Source organism: Pundamilia nyererei, unplaced genomic scaffold (assembly GCF_000239375.1).
Source record: "Pundamilia nyererei isolate P.nyererei 1_Seehausen unplaced genomic scaffold, PunNye1.0 scaffold00101, whole genome shotgun sequence".
Classification (NCBI taxonomy): Eukaryota; Metazoa; Chordata; class Actinopteri; order Cichliformes; family Cichlidae; genus Pundamilia; species Pundamilia nyererei.
Genome location: NW_005187502.1, coordinates 2,258,418 through 2,279,284, shown reverse-complemented (window position 1 = coordinate 2,279,284; position 20,867 = coordinate 2,258,418). Strand labels below are relative to the sequence as shown.

At 42.3% G+C, this 20,867-nt stretch overlaps 1 protein-coding gene across 1 annotated transcript in view; it reads left to right on the top strand.

Moving 5' to 3' along the window:
* gfod1 (glucose-fructose oxidoreductase domain containing 1) overlaps nucleotides 1–20,493 on the top strand; it is a 34,463-nt gene extending 13,970 nt beyond the window's left edge. Inside the window, exons 2-3 of the mRNA XM_005740585.2 lie at nucleotides 13,118–13,311; nucleotides 13,589–20,493. Of these exons, the coding sequence (XP_005740642.1) occupies nucleotides 13,118–13,311; nucleotides 13,589–14,329 (935 nt within the window). The 3' untranslated portion in view covers nucleotides 14,330–20,493. The remainder of the gene's footprint in view (nucleotides 1–13,117; nucleotides 13,312–13,588) is intronic.
* The last annotated feature ends 374 nt before the right edge of the window (nucleotides 20,494–20,867 follow it).

Here is a 20,867-nt window from a genome sequence, read left to right as displayed (position 1 = left end):
GAAGTGGTGTTATGTGTTAAGCAGAGGCCTTTCTCCTGGGAGAGAGGGTTTAAGTCTTATTATTATGCCAGAAATGAGTGTTGATTGTAGGCTGCAGTTAAAATAAAAACTGTCCCTGGTTCTGAATGTGAAGCCAACATGAAAGTTCCTTAAACCTGCATTTTCCCAGCAGGGGGCGACTACTCGGTTGCAAAAAGAAGTGGGTTTGCATAGAAGTCTGTGAGAATTTATCCTGAGCCTTACTTATTTTTTGACCTCAGTAAATACTTCTCTAATGAGTATATGGACCCAGTTACTATGTCATATTCAATACAATGTGTTATTTACTTACTGTTTGGATCATTTGTATGAAAATAAATGCCAAGTCAGTACTGTATGGGCATGCAGTGTTATGTGTTGCATAATCAGATCCATCCCTTTCATCAAAACTCATTATGTACGTGACTAAAACACTTGAGATCAAAATGGATGCGACGGTGGTGGCTGAATGCATCTTTTTTATACAATATATGGCATTTTGATAATGTATGTATTCATGTGCATATGGTGGAAGGCACCTCAAACAGAGGTGTGGCTTCAGGTTTGCAGGAGAAGGGCTGAAGGTGCTTCAATGACATGTTCACACATTACCCCAGTATAGTGAGAAGCCTAGAAGCTGAGAGCCACTGTTCTCTGTCACAGTATGCAAATGATCCATATGATCAGACTGAAAGATGCAAATACTGGAGGTGATTTTGCGTACAGTAGAGCACTGTTATTTAAATTACACTGACCGCTACAACCCTTTTGGATTTCTTAGAATCACAGATGTGTCATTGTGCAGTTGCATACCACTGCACATCTGGATCTCTGGGGAGAATTTGATGAGTTCACGATGTTTCACAATCTCGCTCAATCATTCTTTCAGCCAGTCCCACAGACCTGCCTATTGACCATTGATGTTCTTCTGCGGCGCATTGTGATGTCTGTTCTCTGCACAGTCATCGTAGAAGCACTTTGCATTTTTTTAACCTCGTTTATCTCACGACTCCAGAAGGCGCATGAATGAAGCATTGTGTCGGTGCCCTGTCTGCTGTTAACCCAGCCATAGTGAGTTATGACTTCCAAAGCAGCCAGGAGACTGCCAGCCAAATTCAACTGGGTCAAAAAAAAGAGATCTTTCAAAAGGCAGTGTGTCTGTCTCAGCTGATGGAGGTCATCTCTGTTTATTTATGTAACGTCATTGTCGATTTAGAGTCTTTGACTGCAGGTTCTAAGACCGTTATGTGTCACGTCTCAGCAGTTACTTTGTAATTGGGCTATGTTTCAAGCAATTGTTGTTTATGGAGACGGGAAACACGACTTCCCCTTGATATTAGTGGGTCACTAATAATAATAATGTTTGAGACTTAAAGTGATATGTTTGGCAGAATTATGTGTGGGGAAGTTGTCACATTGATCAGGGGCCTCTTCAGACAGCACTTTGTTCACATGTTCATATGTTACTAGTTAAATTGAGCCCTTACTGAGTAGAAATTAACACAGGCTGCATCAGAAGGACTGTTATCGCTGCAAGACGATGGACTACTTAAGTATTATTTTAGCTGTTTTAAGTATTCCAGCATCCAATTAATCAAGTGAAGTGAGATAATACACAGTTGCTTGCCAATAGCAAAAAAAAAAAAACTAGCTCTGTTACTTTAGTCAGGAAATGTAACATATTTTTATTTACTCCTTTTAACAGGGACATATGTAGCTACTGCTCTATACAGCTTTTGATACAGTGTTACCTGTGCAGTAATTTGATGTGTGTAACAAAGTTCCACAGTAATCGTTGTCATGTTTGTGCTGTGTTTTCTAATTCTGGTTTGGATTCAGTCTCCAGCATGCTTGGCTGGATTTGAGAGATTGCCACAGTCACTGTTTTTTAGTAGTTTTACAACACTGTGCCAACACTTTGGCAAAAGAACGAGGCAGCGCCTGCTCCTTGGCAGGCTTCCACAAATCAGCCAATCAGAAGAAAGTGCCCTTTAGGAGACGGGTACCTGAAAGAGACAGGAACTAATAGAGCCTTATTTTTGCAGATGACAGGCAGATACGAGGGGTGCGTTATCACCATGACGACAGTCCTGCTTGGCCCAAGTGTTTTCCCTCCTCCATCCCTCTCCAGTGATAATGGTTATAGTGGAACGTCTTTCTTGTGAACGCAATCGCATCAAAACGTGTCAATTAATTAGCGTGCGCCTTAAGTCACTTGCCCGCCCATGCATCTCAGGACATTAATGATTATTAATGATTGCTCACTGCCCTTTACTCACGTGTCAGTTTATGGTACAGCTGTCTGCCTCCTTGTGTAGCGTTAGCTGTGGGTCTTCAGCGACGTGTAAGTTCACTATGGAATGACTTTATCCTTTCCCGCTCCCTTTTTTTCCCACAATATAGAAGTAATAAGCTTAGAAGTCATCTCATTAACAATCACATGCTGTCATGTGCTCCATACAGGGTCCCTTACGATAACTGTTAGCTCACTGCTGCTCATTACAATTCTGACCTTCCTCCTGTCGCCTCCTCCTTTCACTTCACAGCAGCTCAGTCTGGCACAAAGACGCCCTTCATGGCTCTGAATGAAGCCAACTGAAAGGAGGGCTGGAGCTCACCTCTTGTTTTGACAAAGCCTGACTTCTTCCAAACGGCCACTCTAGCATGCTCACCTGTTAGTGCGATCCCTTTGGAAGATGCAGTTTGTTTTTTATTATTGTGAACTGAAAAGCTCAAACTTGGCAATATTTTCTCAGACACTGTACACAGTAACAGCAGAGTTACATGTCTTTTACCTCATGCGTGGCATCTGTCCTTTACCCTAACATATACCACGTTTACATTTTTAGTGCATTATTCTGTCACATTGTCCCAGGCTGCTTTAAATGCCAGTTACTTTGGCCACCTAAGAGCAGCTTCTCTGGGACAAAGAGTCAGTTACGTATTTATTATTGATGACAGCAGGTTTGCTCACTGCGGTCCTTGTAGTCCTCTATTTGCTTTTTTCTAAATCAAGTCGTCTGACTTTACTTCTTTCTGTACCTAATGAGCTGACACGTACGCATGACTAAGCATCTAAAGTGATATTTGCCTGACCGCAAGCAGTTGTTTATATGTAAATGAGCCCAACCAGCTTAAGTGGCAATTACATGAGGAAAAACATGTGCGTCTGGGTAGTCTTCTGCCTGACCTACATAGTAAATTAAGGCAGCTCTGAAAGCAAAATGTAACAGAGAGGTGCTTCTTTGGGAGACAGCTCTATCACTGTCAGGCTTGTTTTATCTGTCTCAGCTGTGCATGTTACCATGAGCCATGATGGGAAGTGTGCTGATTAGGATGCTGTGTTTGTGTGTCAGTGGTGAGAGAGGAAAAGTAGCCGTTCAGCTCAGCAGTTAATTAGACCCTGGAGGAACTTGGGGGGGGGGGGGGGGCTCTTCAACTACAGACACGTGCAAACTCTTTGTGATCCGAGGTAAACATAAAAGTCCAGCCTGTGACTAATTTTGCCATTACTTTTTTTTTTGTTTGTGCTAAATACATTTTTATCACTGCACAGTAGGAATATTTAGCTAAGTGTGACATATTGTATGGATGGCCATTTCTGTTTGCATATACCTGCATTATCAATGGGCAGCAGCAACCTTAATGCATGCCCATAGTGCTTGTGCTTTTAGTGGAAGCCACTCCTTTGATTACGAGTCAACGGAGTGCCAGTTGCCAGAGGGCCACGCTGGTGCTGGGGTTAATAGCTGCACTTAAGCACATTTAGGGATGCTAAACTCCTTGAGATTCAAGGGCATTAGCTGAGGCCATTCATAGCTGTACTGTGTCCTAATGAACTTAGTGTTGCAATACCTAGTGTTTTATCATTCCTATCCATCTGCTGACTGTACTCTCCCCAGGTGTGCTTTTTCCATGACTCGTAACACTATGAACACCACCAAATTCTTACTCCTGTTTGGCATAAATATTATCTTAAATAAGGTAGTTTAGTGTTTGGGGCTTCTCCAGGATTTGTTAAAGAAGTTATATGGCATCCACACATGCTCCCTGCCTTTGCATTAGCTGGAAGGTTCCAAGCAAAAGCAGTTGACAAGAAGGTGACACCAAACTTAATTCCTATTACTGTAAAAAAATGCATTAAACAACATTATATACTTTATAATACACAAGAAATGAACATTTTGGCATCAGTTGACATCAGCGGTAAAATGCATGAATGTCACTTGACATCTTTGGCATACAGAAAATAGATTTAAAAACCATAACCGATAATTTGTAGCAATAAACGTCCACTTGGAGAATACAAAGCTCTCAGTAAATAGCAGCTTGTGTACACATGTTAACAAAAAACTGCACCAAACATCAACTCATTAACACTTATCTTGTATAACAGTTGACATTGTTTGCACACACCCTTTTAAGGAAGTTTTCCTACTGAAATGTCATTCAGATTATCCACTAGCCGTTTAAGGAGGAAGGTGATAACGCTGGTCAGTAGACAGATAGTGGTTCTTTTGTGTAGTGGTGTACGGGAGGGAACACACAGACTCTGGGGTTAGTATAAAAATATGCTAAATCAAACATGTGCATCTCTTAATCAGTTAGGAAACAAAATTGATCTTTTAAACATTTTTGAACCAGACACCAAATATTACCAAATTTTGTTTCCATTAAACAGTGACTGCGCTCCTCTGGACTCGAAGCAGATTGATTTGAAATCCAATTTCAAATTGCTACCTGGAGGTAGATGACACAACTCGTTGCAGGGCTGGGTTTACCTCTGCTTCAGCTAAAGCAGTAGAGCAAACAGTGCTGCGTTCATCCATCACTGCTATCAAGGTCACTATTGACATGCTAATTTCACAGTGTGAATACACAAAAAACAGCAAATTAGTGAGCAGACAGCTGGCTTTTGTTTGCTTTATGTCCAGCCAGAAACATACAGTGTACACTGATAAGAATGTCTAATTCTCCATTTGTTTCTGGGCTCTGTTGCCACCCCCTCTCTGCTGTGTAATTGCTTTAACTTAAATTTAATTTGGAATAATGAGCAGAAAGATGAGCCTGGCCTGCCTTGCCTAGTGTCTGCTCCTGTTTGGTGCTGAAGAACCATTCAGTGAGGCACAAACTGCTTCAAAGATGCTGAGAATAGTAATACTGGCTTTAGAGAATCTGTGTTGTTTACTCAAACACATCATGATACCAGCTAATCCTGCGTGTGAACTCTGCTTTACTACATATCGATTTCATCAGTGGATAGGAATGTAGAAAGCTCCTCCCTGACACGTCTCATTGTGACCCTCGCCCTGCAGGAGCACGTGCGTGCCACAGCGTGGCAGATGGCTATTTCTCCTGACTGGTTCCCCTACATTTCCTATTTCTGGCTTCCTCGGGCGGCGGGCCTATTGTGTTGGCTGTTGCCTTCAGCATCCTTCTCGAGCCACCTGGTTTTCCTTTCCAGCTGTTTCCACAGGGCCGAATTAGAGGTGGATTTAAATGTGAACTCTGGTCTTGTAGTCTGGTTTTGTCCCCATTTCTTCAGCTGGTGAGTCAAGTTTATTGTATCAGTGTTGCTGATCAGTATTTGCTCTGCCATCAAAAGCAAGTCAGTGAGCCTCGCCCTCACTTAAACCCAGCCTGACCTTCCTGCACAGCCAACACTTCCAGCCTTTCCTTCCTCAGCAGTGCCACTCCTGTACAGTGGAGGTGTGAGATCTCATGCAATGAAAGCATTCCCTCTACCACACACAGCCTCATACCCTCCCTCTCGTGTTTCAAGGCTGTGCCCTGTGTTTGTGTGTCTGCTGAAGTGAATATTTGGTGCCCTGTAGGATACGCCACGAGTCGTGCAGAGAGGCCCATATGATGTGTGTGGCAGTGAGCAGAGAGGAGCACTGGACTGGAGAAAGTTGGCCTTCATTTGTAATGATGCAGCTGCTCTCTCTTTCTCTATCCTGGCATTCCTGTCAGTGTCTCTGTCCAACCAGTGTTGACTTAGCAAAATGGAAGAATATCAAAAATAATCATATTTACGGGACCTGAAGCAATCACAGCCTTCAAGACTTAGAATTTCGCTTGTTCATTGCGGTAATTTGGCTGAATTAAAGACTGTCACTGTAATTTTTGATATTTTGATGTGTAAATGTCATAGAACAAGTAACATGAACAGTTAGCAGTGAACAGTTTCCATATCAGCCATATATGAACTCAGGGGCCAGATCAAGTGGGACCCTCTTGGGGCTGAAAAATGAAGCCAACACTGATAAACATGGCCTAGTTTGACTAAATAAACACTTAATTGGATCTCCACCTAATGCACTTTGTTTGTTTTGGCACCAGTAAAGTTTTCTAATAACAGCTGGCACTTGATCAATACTGCGTGGACAGTAAAGCGTAAACATGCAGGTATATGGATTTTTACAGGAGTTTGTAAAATTGTCATGTCACCATCTTTATTGCACATCCTGTTTTTAATAAATAGAACTTGCAGGAAGTCACGCATGCTTTGTGTGTATGCAGAGGACAGTGGGTTTTAAATTCAGCAACTTTTATGTGTATGACTAGGGATGGGTATTGATAAGATTTTCACGATTCTGATTCCATTTTCGATTCTTTATTGATTCTTTTTTTTTTTTAAAAGGAGAACACTAAGGTCGATTAGCTTAGAACTTTGTTTTATATCTTCTCTTTGAACAAGGTAGAAATTTAGGAGTAACATGGCCTTACAAACCCAACAGTGACATCTTAAGAGATCCAGCCTACGGCTCTTCAATGGGGTGTCACAGGGTCCCCAGGAATAAAAATTGTAAATGTAAAATAATAAAATAAATATTCTTCTGTAGCAATAACAAAGTGTAACATAAATTATTCTGTAGCAATTACACAAGAATATCCAGTAATGTCCCTGCCTACAATTAAACACATTCACTTACCGAAAATCATCTGCTGTGGCAAATGGGTGGAAGCCTTTAACCACAAACTGAGTCACTGCTCGGTGACATTCGTCTATCCTGGCCTGAAAGGAGACGCTACCAGTAGACTGCAGCGAGAACTGCCAGCATCTGAGCCAGACTCTGTCTGTCTGTCTCATCATGGTCACCTAAATGCACAGTAATGGCAGGTTTTGTAATAAGGCAGATCGCGCTAACATAATATGCACTGTTAGCTGATTATTTACCTGCCGCATTAACGGGAGAGGACGTGCAAACGTTACCGCTGCTGCTGGGTTGAGATTCACGAGTCCGGAGCGGATTTAAAAACACGATCGCGTGTTTTGTGAGCAAATGCTTTTGCATATTCGTAGTGTTTCCTCCCTTAAATGAAATATCTACTTTGCAAATATTGCAAGTTGCCCTGTTGTCATCCGTTCTCGTAAAGTATAACCAAGCTTAGAGCGTTTGAGCCGCCATGTTTCCTGCCAGGTAAATGACGCTCCGCAACGTGGTGACGTCATTCGGGGCGACTGGAATCGATAAGGGAATCGTTTGCAAAAATGGCAAACAAGAACTACATGTTTTGAATGCTTTTTCTTTTTCTCTGCATATGTTAACTTAGTAGAAATTGCTGCTAACTGCTGCAGTGGTTGCACTGTTAAAATTGATTGCACACGATCTCATACTTATTGCTGTAACGATGTTAACATGCTGCACATGGCTCATCCATTCAAGATTCAGTGACTCATCTGTTCCGTCCAATTAATTACAAAGCCCCTGTCTGCCTCATTCTCCTCTCCCTGCAATGAGATTAAGGAATTAACTTTTGTTTTTCACTAGAGGGTCATGATCAGAATATGTGCGAGCAAATAAATTAAAACTAGTCACCTGCTGGGTGGTGTTTCTGCCTTTCCAGCTTGTAGCAGGAATATGTTTCTGCAATTTACTTCTTTTTTGGACGTCAGGTCTGTGAGGCGATGGGGTGTGATTTCAGTCTGTGAGGTCGGCTGATTTGCTAGGCAAGTTGTCAGGAGCGTGTACCTGAAGGCACCTGGAGGGAAGCGTGCTACCACTGTTCACTGAAGGAAGCTTCTAATCCTAGAAAGCTAAAAAATGGCAGTCTTGTACAACCTGCTTTGCAAAATGTCAGTGACTCTTATGCAATGCTGCTGCTCCTGCTGCATACCTGCTTCCATGGTACATTGTCTGGATTTACACAGTAAAGAATGATGCATCCCCATTACTGGCCCCTTTATAATCTATTAATACTCTTGTCATATCTATAGGAGTGTGATTGTCCTTTTTCCCTCTAATGCAGGGCCTTCCTCTCTCTTTGCCTTTAAATCTGTTGGTTAGATAAGTCTTATATGTGAATTATTGATGCTAAGGGACTGAGCCTCTGTGCTCAAGGGTTTTTTCTGCTCCATTACTGCTCTCCCACTGGGTCAGGAACTTTACCTGCGATTTGAGCTTCAGTTTACCCTACCAATCCTGAGGAAGTGTAGCTATTCGACAAACCCTAACCCCCAGCGTCAGGCCTTTACACTAAACCTACCGTATATCTAAGGATATTTTCCACTGTTGATCTCACATGTGGCACACATCAAGAAAAAGAAGAAGCTTACTAGCTGTAAATCCAGTAGATTATCAACCACCACTATTAACACACTGAAGGCTCAAAGACCAGCTAAATTGCAATATACAGTATTTCAATAAAGCGAGGTTGGCCAGGAGAGAAGCAGCCTTAACAGAATGGCATCAGGAACAGAGGCAGGTTATAGGCTGATTCCTACCAGCCTCGTGGCAACTAAGCAGGTCAGAATTTGCACTTATCCCAGTTGTTACATCCTAGGTAGGGCTCCAATAATCCAGAACACCTTAATTTAATGACCACTTAAATCTGATAGGCAGGTCAGTGCGTATTACTGTCGAATGAGTTCATTTTTCATGTCTGGCAGCCTGGTGTCGCTTCCATTGAAGGTACATCTGTGATGTGTTCATGGTGCAGGTGTAAAGTGGGTTACAGTGCTTGAACATCTAATTAGTAGCACAGAAGAGGAGCAAGCATAAACGGAGTAAGAGTTTTTTAAGTGACAGTTTATTTCAAATGAATTTTTTGAGCACCTCAACATAACACTCCGCTGTTTGTGTCTGCTAGCTATAAGGTGCAGATGCCGATCAGGACTACTTGGTATGTACTAATAGATAAACTGGAAATAAAAGCTTACATGTAATGTCCTCAATCAACTTAGCAATTTAAAATCATATATTGAATTTATACATGAGCTGTTTGTTAAACAAATTGAGAGCAAAGCAGGCTGTTAACGGTCAATGTTAGGTTACATCAAGCGTCTTGATAAATTCAGTTGGAAGTCTAAGTCTGTCTGACAAAAAAGTTATTATGTTTCTTATTTCTAATTAATTCCTCATTAATTCCTTCCCATATGCTGCACCAGTACATCTAATCTCAGGGTTTCCCCTTAGACTAGGTATTACTTGGTGCTGTTGTTTCTGTAACTAACAAAAATTTCAGATGCAGAAAGGAAGAGAGGTGTTCAGACGCTTGTTCAACAATTTTGCTAGCACGTCTGTCTAGAGATGATATGTCTAGAGATTAACATCAATTCAATGTTTCTCACTTCCCAATGCTCACAACTGAGTGTTGGAGCATAGATCGCCCACTAAATTGAGCTCTTCAGGTCCCTTACGGGGAGCTGTATATGGCCCACAATACTGCTGTAAGTACACAAATGCAGTATTGTATTTTACCCTCAATCCTTATCCATTCGAGTGCCATTTGTTTACTCTTGGAAGTCTTGCCTATAATCCTAGTTGTACTGATGACACTGTATCTTTCTTTGGCATCCCATCTTTCAAGGGATTCCCATGTGATTTCTTAAATTTACAATTGCTTTCGCTCCATTTCCCATCGTCCTCCTCTTCTTTTGTTTGTACTCTTTGCTCTGTGCTCTGCACTCGTATTTCTTCTCACGCTCCTCTATTCACTTTTAATTCAGGTCTACCAAATACAGCATTAGCGCTGTATCATTTCATCTCCCAGCCGTTGGTTTACTGCAGTGGTTGCTATGATAGCACCTTGTGCTCAGGTGCATCCATAATCTGTTGCGCAAACACACGATGTGTCTTCTCACTGTCTGAGTCACACTTCAGCAGAGTAGCTCCCCTGACTCATCAGTCTGACCTGTCTAAGCCAGGCTCGACCTTTCAGAGCTTTGTAGACAAGGAACGAAAGGTCGTTGCTGATCTGAAGAGAAGCCGCTTTTCATCTCCATAAAGGTCACACTTTAGTTTGGCATGACAGCACAACCATAAGAATAACAGTATAAAAAGTTCCAGTATTCTTTGTCATTTTTGTATTGTTTGTATTCTATTGTTCTGTATTGTGTTGTAACTAGGCAAGCTAGTGCTTCATATGAAAACCAAAATACCCCGTCAAGAACATTTAGCATTTAGCCTGAAGAGTCTCACCCGAGGCAGTGTGTCTTTTCCTGTATCTGTTTCTGTGTGTTGCTGCCAAGACGAAGGGGACGTGGGTAAATATTTTTTGCTTTGTGTGTGTGTGCACAGTGGCTGGGTAATGGGTGGGGGGGGAGGGGCTCCCTTAGCGATCCTCAGAACTGGGTCAGAGGGATTAATATCCTGACCTGGCTAATTGGAGCTGAAGTTCACTTCCAAAACTGCTAGTTCACCCACAGGCAGCCTCAGCCGGGACTCCACTATGAAGCTTTTCACACTCTGAGGGCTCAAGGAATGTGTACAGTATGTGAAGCAATGCTTTTAGATTGTGTGTACATATCCTTTATTATTTGACTCCCTGTTGACAGTGTGAATCTAGAGCATTTACAGTGCATTAAGCTAACAGTGGCAGAAGTGGCCACAAGAACAGCTCAGTGTCAGCGTATCAGTCAAAATAAATCCTTAGCAACAGCCCAACACTAGTGGGAGGCTTAGACCCCCCCAGTCAGTCAAAGGTTTTAAGACATAAGCATGATTGTGCAGAGAAAATACCACATTCTTTCACTTACAAATACAAATGGATTTAAAAATGCACCTTTATTCAGTACAGTGGTCTGTAGTTATCCTCTTTGAGTTCTTTATTCTTATCAAACTAAAACAGTACAACGGGTACCACGTGTGGTCAGTCAGAGTTTTTCTAATATGGAACAGGCCAGCCGTTGTTTTGTATTTACCGGTCTTACAAGAGAAAAGGTTCCAACTGCGCGGTTTACAGGAAGCAGCGTTTCTGCTCCTGTGCCTGTCCGAGGTTGTATGCATCTTTTGTGAAAAGCTAGAACATTTAAGCTAGTTAATGTAGAAAAAAAACATACACATAGAAATTGAATGTAACACATTATCTTCATTGACAAAAAAGATATAAGTTAACTGGCTTTTTTTACGAGAACCTTGTGGCACTGGCCACACCGCAAACAAAGATGGGCTTCTGTTGAAGTTTATATAGATTTCTGTATACTATGAACTATACTGTGTCACTATGTTGACTTTGTTCTACAGTATGTTTCATCATTTACTATTTTGGCCACAGAGACTGTTTACTTCTGCTTTGCATTGGTTTTATGCATTCAAGGCGTCCTCATGATGGATAGTTTTAGTTTTTGTACAGTATTGAGTGTTATTGATTAACATTGATGTTCTTTGCAAAGATGTAGTAAAGAACAGCACAGCTGTTTCAATTTTTTTGTCATTCAGAGCCAGTTTGACAATCGATTGCAATTTGCAGACAGATTTCAGGGTTTTGCGGTGGGGGGGTCTCTTTTCTGTCACTCAGAATTGATTTTGTTTGAACGGTTGGCTCGAGGCAAAATTGGTGCTTGGCCTGATTCTGTTTCGTCTGCCTAGAAACTGAACAACAAATCAATGAATACAAAGCAACTTACTCCTCAACAGCATATTTTGCAGTACCATCACTATAACGGTGATGTGAGGACAGACATACAGCCTCACATCTTGGTTGTGTTCGGGTGTTTCTGCCACCAGTGGGCCTTTTGATGTGCTGGAAGTGATTTTTATTGGGTTTCGTACACGGTCTTTCTCCTCTCTTCTACCATAAGGCAAATGCAAGTAATGCAAATGAACCGTGTCTAAACCTCTGTGAGCTGTGTGGTCTTACTGTACACCATGGTTATGTCTGCAATATCACGCATGCCTGCCAACAATTATTCAACTTATCAAATTAATTGACTTTTTATTTAATAAATCACAACAACTGTTGCTTCATGGCACTTTATATTCTAAGGTAAAGCCAATAATACAGAGAAAACCCACTGGGAGGGGCGGTTAGGTGGATAAAGACAGGACAAAAACACACTTTGGAAGAGATCTAGAGATTAATAATAACTAATAATTAAATGTAAAGAGATGTATTAACACATAGTGAGTGAAAAAGGTGACTGAAGAAGATGCACTCGATGTGGGCGATCGTGGCTCAAGAGTTGGGCATTCGCCTTGTAATTGGCATGTTGTTGGTTCGAGCCCCGGCTCGGACAGTCGTTGTGTCCTTGGGCAAGACACTTCAACCGTTGCTTACTGGTGGTGGTCTGAGGGCCCGGTGGCACCATTGTTCGGCGGCCTTGCCGCTGTGGCTACAATATAGCTGCCATCACCAGTGTGTGGATGACTGGATGTGTAAAGCGCTTTGGGGTCCTTAGGGACTAGTAAAAGCGCTATACAAATACAGGCCATTTACCACTCAATACATCATGGGAATACCCCAGCAGCCCATCTAAATGGCTTTTAGTGACTTTAGAAGATCTTCATTAGGTTTGGCTGGTGGAGCCAATAATATAGACTGCAAAACTGCCTTTTTGCATGGATTCACCATTGGTGCGCAGTTTACACTAACAGTTCTCACGACCCAGATAGGAACTACTTGAAAGTTCATGACATCTTGAGCCAGTTGTTGTGGGAGTTACCACATTTAGCAGCTTTGCATTGTTTCTTCAGGGGAAGGGATGTTTTTATGCTCAAGAGGATATTATGACTCTCTCACTCTCTCTCTTTCCGTCTCTTCTCTTCCACCTTCTTCCTTCATCTGAACATTTCAAGTAAGCTGTCAGGCTTTTTTAGTACAATAAGTTGCAAGGTTGCATGTCTGATTCCCCGTTGTCTCTCCTTTATTTTATAAGGTATTGGCAAAAATGTAATCTGCGACAGGACCGCCACGCCTCTGGATGCTTTCCGAATGATGTCAGCTGCCCAGTACTACCCCAAGCTGCTGAGCATTATGGGAAATGTTCTGCGTTTCTTGCCAGCTTTTGTTCGAATGAAGGAGCTGCTGGAGGCAGGTTACGTCGGAGAACTTCTGGTCTGTGAGGCCCAGGTATGACCAGAACTACTTCTGTTTATTGCTGTGTGAAGACATTTTATACAAATTGTTTCTTATGCTTTTATCTCGATGTTAGATTGAGTTATAGCAGCACCCGCATAGCAAAGAATCAATGTTGCTACAAGACACTGGTGGTACCCTGGTGATTTGATCCCAGATGCTACCCAACTATCTCCTTTTCATTCTTGCTTTTCCTGATCACAGTCAAGTGAGCCATAATAAAATCTAAAAAACTTGTGCTCCCTCCCCTGTTATCCTCTTTGTCTTAAAGGTCCACAGTGGTAGCCTCCTTGGGAAAAAATACAACTGGAGCTGCGATGATCTGATGGGAGGCGGTGGCCTGCATTCGGTTGGCAGCTACATTATTGACCTGCTTACGTTTCTGACAGGCCAGCGTGCGGCCAAAGTCCACGGCTTCCTCAAGACTTTCGTTAAACAGACCGACCACATTCGGGGCATCCGCCAGATCACCAGTGATGACTTCTGCACGTTCCAGATGGTACTGGAGGGAGGCGCCTGCTGCACCGTCACGCTCAACTTCAATGTCCCCGGAGAGTTCAGGCAGGAGGTGATAGTTGTAGGGACTGACGGGAGGCTAACGGTCACAGGGACAGACTTGTATGGACAGAAGAACAGTGGCGGTGGAGAAAGTGGTGGCGGCCCTGAGCTCCTGCTCAAAGACATCACGCCTCTCGAGAAGGCCTCCCTGCCGGAGAAGGCCTTCAGTGACATTCCGTCCCCTTACCTCACCGGGACGATCCGCATGATCCAGGCTGTGCGGCAGGCCTTCCAGGACCAAGATGACCGGCGGACGTGGGACGGGAGGCCCCTGACAATGGCTGCCACTTTTGAGGATTGCCTATATGCTCTGTGTGTGGTGGATACAATTAAGAAGTCCAACCAGTGCGGAGAGTGGCAGAACATTGTGGTCATGACAGAAGAACCAGAGGTCAGCCCAGCTTATCTGATCAGCGAGGCCATGCGGCGGAGTAGGATGTCCCTCTACTGTTAGCATTTTTAAAACTCATGGTGGCGCTCAAGCGGCATTGTTGGAAGTTTTTTCACAGAGCTGCCGGATTCCAGTTTTGTGTTGAAATTTGTGTTGTCACTGTTACAGAGGCTTTACACGACGACGTGCAGAGAGTTGTGGTTTCCCGTCCTCAGCGGTAGGAAAAGCAATGTGATAAATAATCAGAACTTTATTTATAAAGAAGCTTTTTTTTCATTTTGGCAGCAGGTTTAAGCCCTTCGGGGAGATGCACTTTTAAATCAAGCTAATTCATGCAACAGAAGGACCTACAGTGGCGGCATATCAGGGAGTGAAACTACCTGCTGGTTAGTTGGTCGATCAGTAGGAGGCGTCCTTGTGGGGATCGCCTTCTAATGTTCCCATTTCACCAACAGATACTTGCAATTTCATATGCTTTTCATCACCCCTGCTGGCTGCTTGATCAAACAGTTATTTGTGCCTCCTGTTTCTCCTTCTCTTCTATATAACTGGTCTAGAAAGACACACGCCCTACACTGTGGGTCTGAACAAGGACTGCCAAGGAAGAACGATAGTCTTTTTTTTAATTGTGCCAGTCTGTTGTTGATGTAATCTGAAGTACTTTTAGTACTAGTTTTACCAAGTGAATGTTAAAAAAAACAAGTCAGTGTGCTTCTTAGTCATGCTCTGTCTGCTCCGTATGTTTCTCCTATGTGTGTGAAACAAGAGAAAAAAAGAATCAATCATTTGGCTGGTGTTTTTTTGGGGGGGGTCCCAGAGGACTCTGGTTTTCATATGCAATATAAACAGGCAGAAGGGGCACTAGTTTCTCTCTGAGCCTCAAATAAAGGGTTAGATTAAACTATGGTATGCCTTTATGCAGTTCCAGTCGGCTGTGCATCACCTGCGTGGTTGGTCAGTGTAGCGGTACTCTGACTCGTTTTATGCTATCATTGTAGCAACTTAATCTCATGTGGCGCTGAAGTGCAGACAGTCTTGCATGTAAGTTTGCAAGCTATGTGCAGATTTCATTCGCACACTTCTGTGCAATCAGTGCTGCAAACTAATTGCAAGCCCGTGTGGTCTGCCCAGAGCTTAAGTAAGACTGAGAACTTGCAGTAAATCAAGCAGTGTAGCAAAGTGTGGGCGACTACATTTTTAAAAAAATATATTTTTTATTCAAAGTGTTAAGGTTGGTGTTATTTTGTGTTTTTTTTTCTCATTGTTGGAAAAATTTCATATAGGCCTAAAGATCAAACCCAGTAGCATTAATCCATCTGTCAATAATTCCTAACTACAGTACAGTGTCTGTGGCCCTTGGCCCCACATCCAGTGAACCCTGCTTTCAATTATTACATCAAATTTTTACATTAAGTGTTTTTAAAAAGAACAGTTCAGATATGCGTCCAGCGTTTTGGCCTCTTTTAGCTCTTGTTCCAGTGTTTTGGTTTTGCGTCACTCTCACCGCTCTCACTGACCTTATTTCCAGCAGCAGCAACCACACTGTATGCTGCCATACATATTTTTAAAGGAACTACAAGGTTCCTTCAGTCCACTGATATCTATGTCACCAGTGTGCTCTAAAGACTAAAGTGTATTAAGGAAATTGGTCCATTGACATGGAAACTCAAAGGCTGTTTTAATATGCAACTTTAAGAAAAGGGTTATGGTACTGTAGACTACAACAATAAAGCCATACCAAACAGTACACAATTAAAGCAATTAAAGCTTAACTTGCAGTCCTGCTTTGAACCCCTATAGAGCCAGTGCCGTAGTAGGTGACAGCGCTGTCTGCACTGGTCTGCTGTCAAGATTGAATCTAACTTATTTATTTAGTTTATGCGCGGATTGTCAAGAGGAATGAAAACATGAAAACGGCCTACATTGGAAGATTAATATCTCTTGCATTAGAATAGTGAGGAAGCAAATCAGTAAACTATGCTTACACAGACCATCAACACCAAACAGACCAACCACAGTTGTTTTCTCTGAAGGTGCACATCAGACTATGCTCTAGCTACACTGTAGTTTTAAAACAGTTGTAAGCGTGGCAGGAACCACTGCAGCGACGTTGTCAGCTGCGCTTCCAAGCTGTCCATGTCGGTTTGCTGCTTTGTAAATAGCAACAATGCTGGAAAAGAGATGAGCAGTGGCAGTGAAGCAGTTTCAATCACATTTTTGATCTTTTGCAGTTCAGAACAATCGATATTATTAGGTGCTACAAGCCCCCACACTGGTTAATATTTTAACTGGAACTTAATTCAAACCCCAGTCCTCCCAACAGCTTTCTATTATCTGGACAAAGGCAAATGCAGCTTTGGACTTGTTATGTAAGCAGAAATGTATGCTGTAAGTTTCATCAGCTGTCGACTAATGCACGTAACAGTTTAACCCACCAATCAGAAAACATAACAAGCAGGTGTGTGACTCACAGCCCAGCTTCCCGGGAAACAGAAACAAACCATCAGAAAGTGATGAAAGCAAATACAGCTGAACTTAAAGTTTATCGTCAGTCGACGCAGGTGAAGGAATAACACCAACCCACAAGCCAAAAGATTGATTTTTTTTAATATGCATTCTCTATCCATAAGCTGTGCTGAAATACTAAATATGTAACGACTACTGAAAATGTACATAAAAATAATATGAAGCAACAATACGCTTTTGTCTAAAGAATTAAATCAGTACTGTATGGGGTTTTTTGTTTTTGTTTTTTCGTACAAACCAAGGAACTGGAACATGTCTGGATGAATGTTAGGGTATTTATTCTATGTTGAAGTTTCCACTGACTGACCTGCAGTGCTATTGTGGGAGCTTAACAGCAGACTGAGGCCTTCGGAGCATTCAGCTTCTTATTTCCATTTATCGGATATTGACCAAAAGAGTCTCTTGTGAAAAGCTTTATGTTTTCTCTTTAAATGCACTATATCAGAAAGCAGCACAACTACACTGTCACCCATGAACTCATAGATCATAGAGTGTCAGTGCACGCTCTTTTATTGTTTACTGTTTAGTGCTTTGCTGAGGCCAGGCCCTCTTTAAAACCCCTCATGTCACAGAACAGAAATTGAAGAACCAGAAAACACTTTTGCCTAAATAGTTTGCATGAAAAGCGCAGAGTCCTACACTGATAAGCTGCCTCTCAGTACTTCAGGGAAAATATTGCCCCGTGTTTAAACGCCTTATCAAATCTGCATATAGACTTTCCCCCCTTTGTCAGTTAAGCTCACAAGATATAGCTATGTAAAGAAAAAACAGAACATGCACAGAAGTTAGACTTGTTTCTTCAGAGTTGAATTTGTCTGTTTATTACCATCAACACAGATTTGGGGAAATGAACCTAAGGGTTGGTCGACTGTGAAGAAGACACTAGATAAGCAGGCACTTAATAGGAAAAAGGAGAGGTCTTTAGGACCCCACTGATATGGCCTTTAACTCATTATACTGCTGTTTGATTTATAGCTCTCTGCTGGAGTAGAACTGGTTGTTTATTTGTCCCTGTTGAGTTCAGCTGGAGGTGAATGATTTGCCTTTCTCGCTGGTTAAATATAGATAGACGCACACAGGGAGGGAAAGGTTGGAGGCTAAATATAACACCTACAGCATATTAAAGGCAGCTTATGACTTAGGTTAACTTTTATTGCAGTAAAATCTGACGTTTTTGCTTTAATTGGTAGCATTTTATTTGCAGGTCTGTTTGGCCCTTATGCACTCTCGTAAAGTCCTCTGTGACTGTGCACTTTGGTGCAGTCAAAGATCTGAGAGTGTGATTTCTGGTTAATTTCCAGTTGGATTCTCTTGTGAGTCCTCCCTGTTTCTGCACAAGTAAATACTTTATGTGCTTATCTCTTCCGATGGAAAATGCATTTTTCAGATCAGTTCAGACTTTCTTGAGGACACATCTCAAAGGAGGCAACACCTTAAGACATAAGATTTGGAATTTGCATAAAGGCAGAGCTATGAGCCTTCGTATTCTACACGAGGGCCTGACTACGACTGATTAAAGCCAAAACTACGTAGATGTTAGCAGTTGGCTGTGCTGATCAATTTGCTGATACTTAGTATTGTGACTCTTTCCAGTAAACCTCCCAAGCATTATTAGAACATTTTGAATCTCTAAAGTGCTAATTAATTATTAAGAATTTGTGACACGTATCTTTTATTTTTACCAATGCTGCCACCATGCCCCCAGGGTGGGGCCCTGATGAATGGATTAGTGGTAGCAGTTTTGGGGTTGGGTTCAGTTCTTGGGCTCACGCTCCAGGCAGGATTTGTGATAGTTGTAAGGAAGTCGATGTCTTTTGGAACAACCATGGAAGGGAGCTTGATCTGCATCATAGACTGTAAAGGATAGATGTGGCTTCCAGGTCCTAAACCTGAAGCCAGTTGAAAAGTGCCTTAAAGCTGTCGAGTCTTACTGAATGCAAATATTACGATCCTTAGTAGAGTTTAAAAAACAAAACGAGAACGCAGGGAATCCTTTAGGGCGGGGCTACCTTGTGATTGACAAGTCATTAATATTTAAGTTTGCGGTGTCATAAAAATATTGACAACGCTCAGCTCGAGGCTTCGCAAATCAGTGAATGACATCTGCCATATCCATCTTTTATACTCTATGCTAGGTAACAGTGTTGATGGTGATGTCAAAGGTACACGTCCCATGAGCCAAAGTCTCCTAGAGGTGTTACTCATCGTGTTTTTTCTGCACCTATTTTAATGTTGTGGCTGATTAGTGTATGTTGCCTGCTCACACAAGCTCACATTGTTTCAGCGGGTTTTAGTGCCTCTGCACAAATAGATTCAGTGTGCTTTTAGATCAGCCTGGGCCTCATCTAGAAATAAATCAGCTATATTTAGTGTTCTGTGGTCAGAAGACCCATAAACTTAAGTAGACCTTCTTGAGCTCTTCATGTGTTTGAAGCTTATCTGTGTAGGGGTGAGTGCAGGTTTCATTCATGTCCACACAGAGCCATGGCCCTTCACAGAGACTCAGTTAGTGGATGCAACAAAAACTTTTCATTTCAGCCAGTGTAGATGCTGGATAGGGGAAAAAAACAGTCATTATGAGTGTTGTTACATCACAAGGCTTTAGTGGTCATTAGCAAAGTGTCTCCACCAGCTTTCATCTGTGAACAGAGAGGCAGTGAGCAGCAGTCTGAAACACACGAGGCAATACGTGGCTTCTGAAGCGCTGAATATTTAATGAGGAATGTGAATGAGCCGATACAGCACAGTGTGAGGATGTCATGCATCTTATCTGTTGACTGATTTTATCTTTTTTTTTTCTAAGTTGAACCACTGAGTGTTTTTGCTTTTCATGCTGATGACAAATTTTGTTGGTTTTTCCTCCGCCTGTCAGGATGGCCCGATTGTGCGTTGAGAAAGACGCTGCAGAAAACCTAAACACAAAACAAGAGGTGCTCCGGTTCCAGCACTTTGCCTCGTTTGCTGACAGTCTGACTATGAACCGCTCTGTCTCTGCGTCGACAGCGTTCACTGACTCATTGCTCAGGAAAGGCCTTCGCTCGCTGAGAGGGAGAAAGAGCGAGAAAGGAGGTGGAGGTGAAGGTGAAAACCTCAAAGAGATGCTTCTCATACACTCGGAGACTGTTAATTCGCAGCCGGATCCCACATTGCCAAAACTAAGTCTTGATTTGACCCCTCTCATCTCATTCTTTCACACTCGCTCCTCTGTAGGTCTCCCCCTCCCTCTGAGGTTTCTTTTTTCAGCCACTGCTGAGAAAGTTGATTTGCTTTACTTTGCATCAATCTCTCCTTTCACTTGTCCCCTTTTCCTCCCTTTCCCCTTTCTATCGTGAGCCAGGTTGAAGCCTGGAGGAAAAGCTCACTGGTGCTTCTGCAGACCTCCCTCTCATCTTATTTGTTGTTTTCACAGCCGCACAAAGGCCGCTCCGTTCACTCACAGGTTGTGAATGCCTTTCCACAGCTGACTCTGGCCGTGTCTTGCTTGCTTCCCGCTCCACAGATATCCATTTTGATGCTGTATTGTGACTATATCTGATATTTATTGTTCTGTATGTATATCGTGGATGCATGGACCTCTGTAGATACTGTAATTTGAACTCTCAAACGCATATTTATGGGTCTTACTAGAGAGAATGTACTTGCTGTAGGAATAATTTTTATTTTCTATCCGTTAAGGAGGTCAGTTGGTGTCATAAATAAACGCCCTGCTGTAATGTTTTGTTTTTTTGTTTAGTTTTTTTTGTTCTGAGTGACTGTGTAACTTCTGTTTCAGTGTTTACTGGCAAATCTCCCTGCACCAGTGCTCGGCATTGATCGAATGTGTGTGGCTAAGGGAATGCGTGAAAGTGGGGGAAAATAAAGTGTGATCTTGTGTTTGCGACATGGTTTACAGCTTCAGCACTTGTCTAATGCTGCAGTTTCTATGGAATAAACAATGTATACATACACGATGGCTCTCATTTCATTTTTCCTCAGTTAGATACTGGGCCACCACATGCTGGCAGGACTGCTTCAGCACACTGATTCTCCAAGTCTCTGATACTCTACTGGAACCAGGCACCCATTTCTTCCGTTA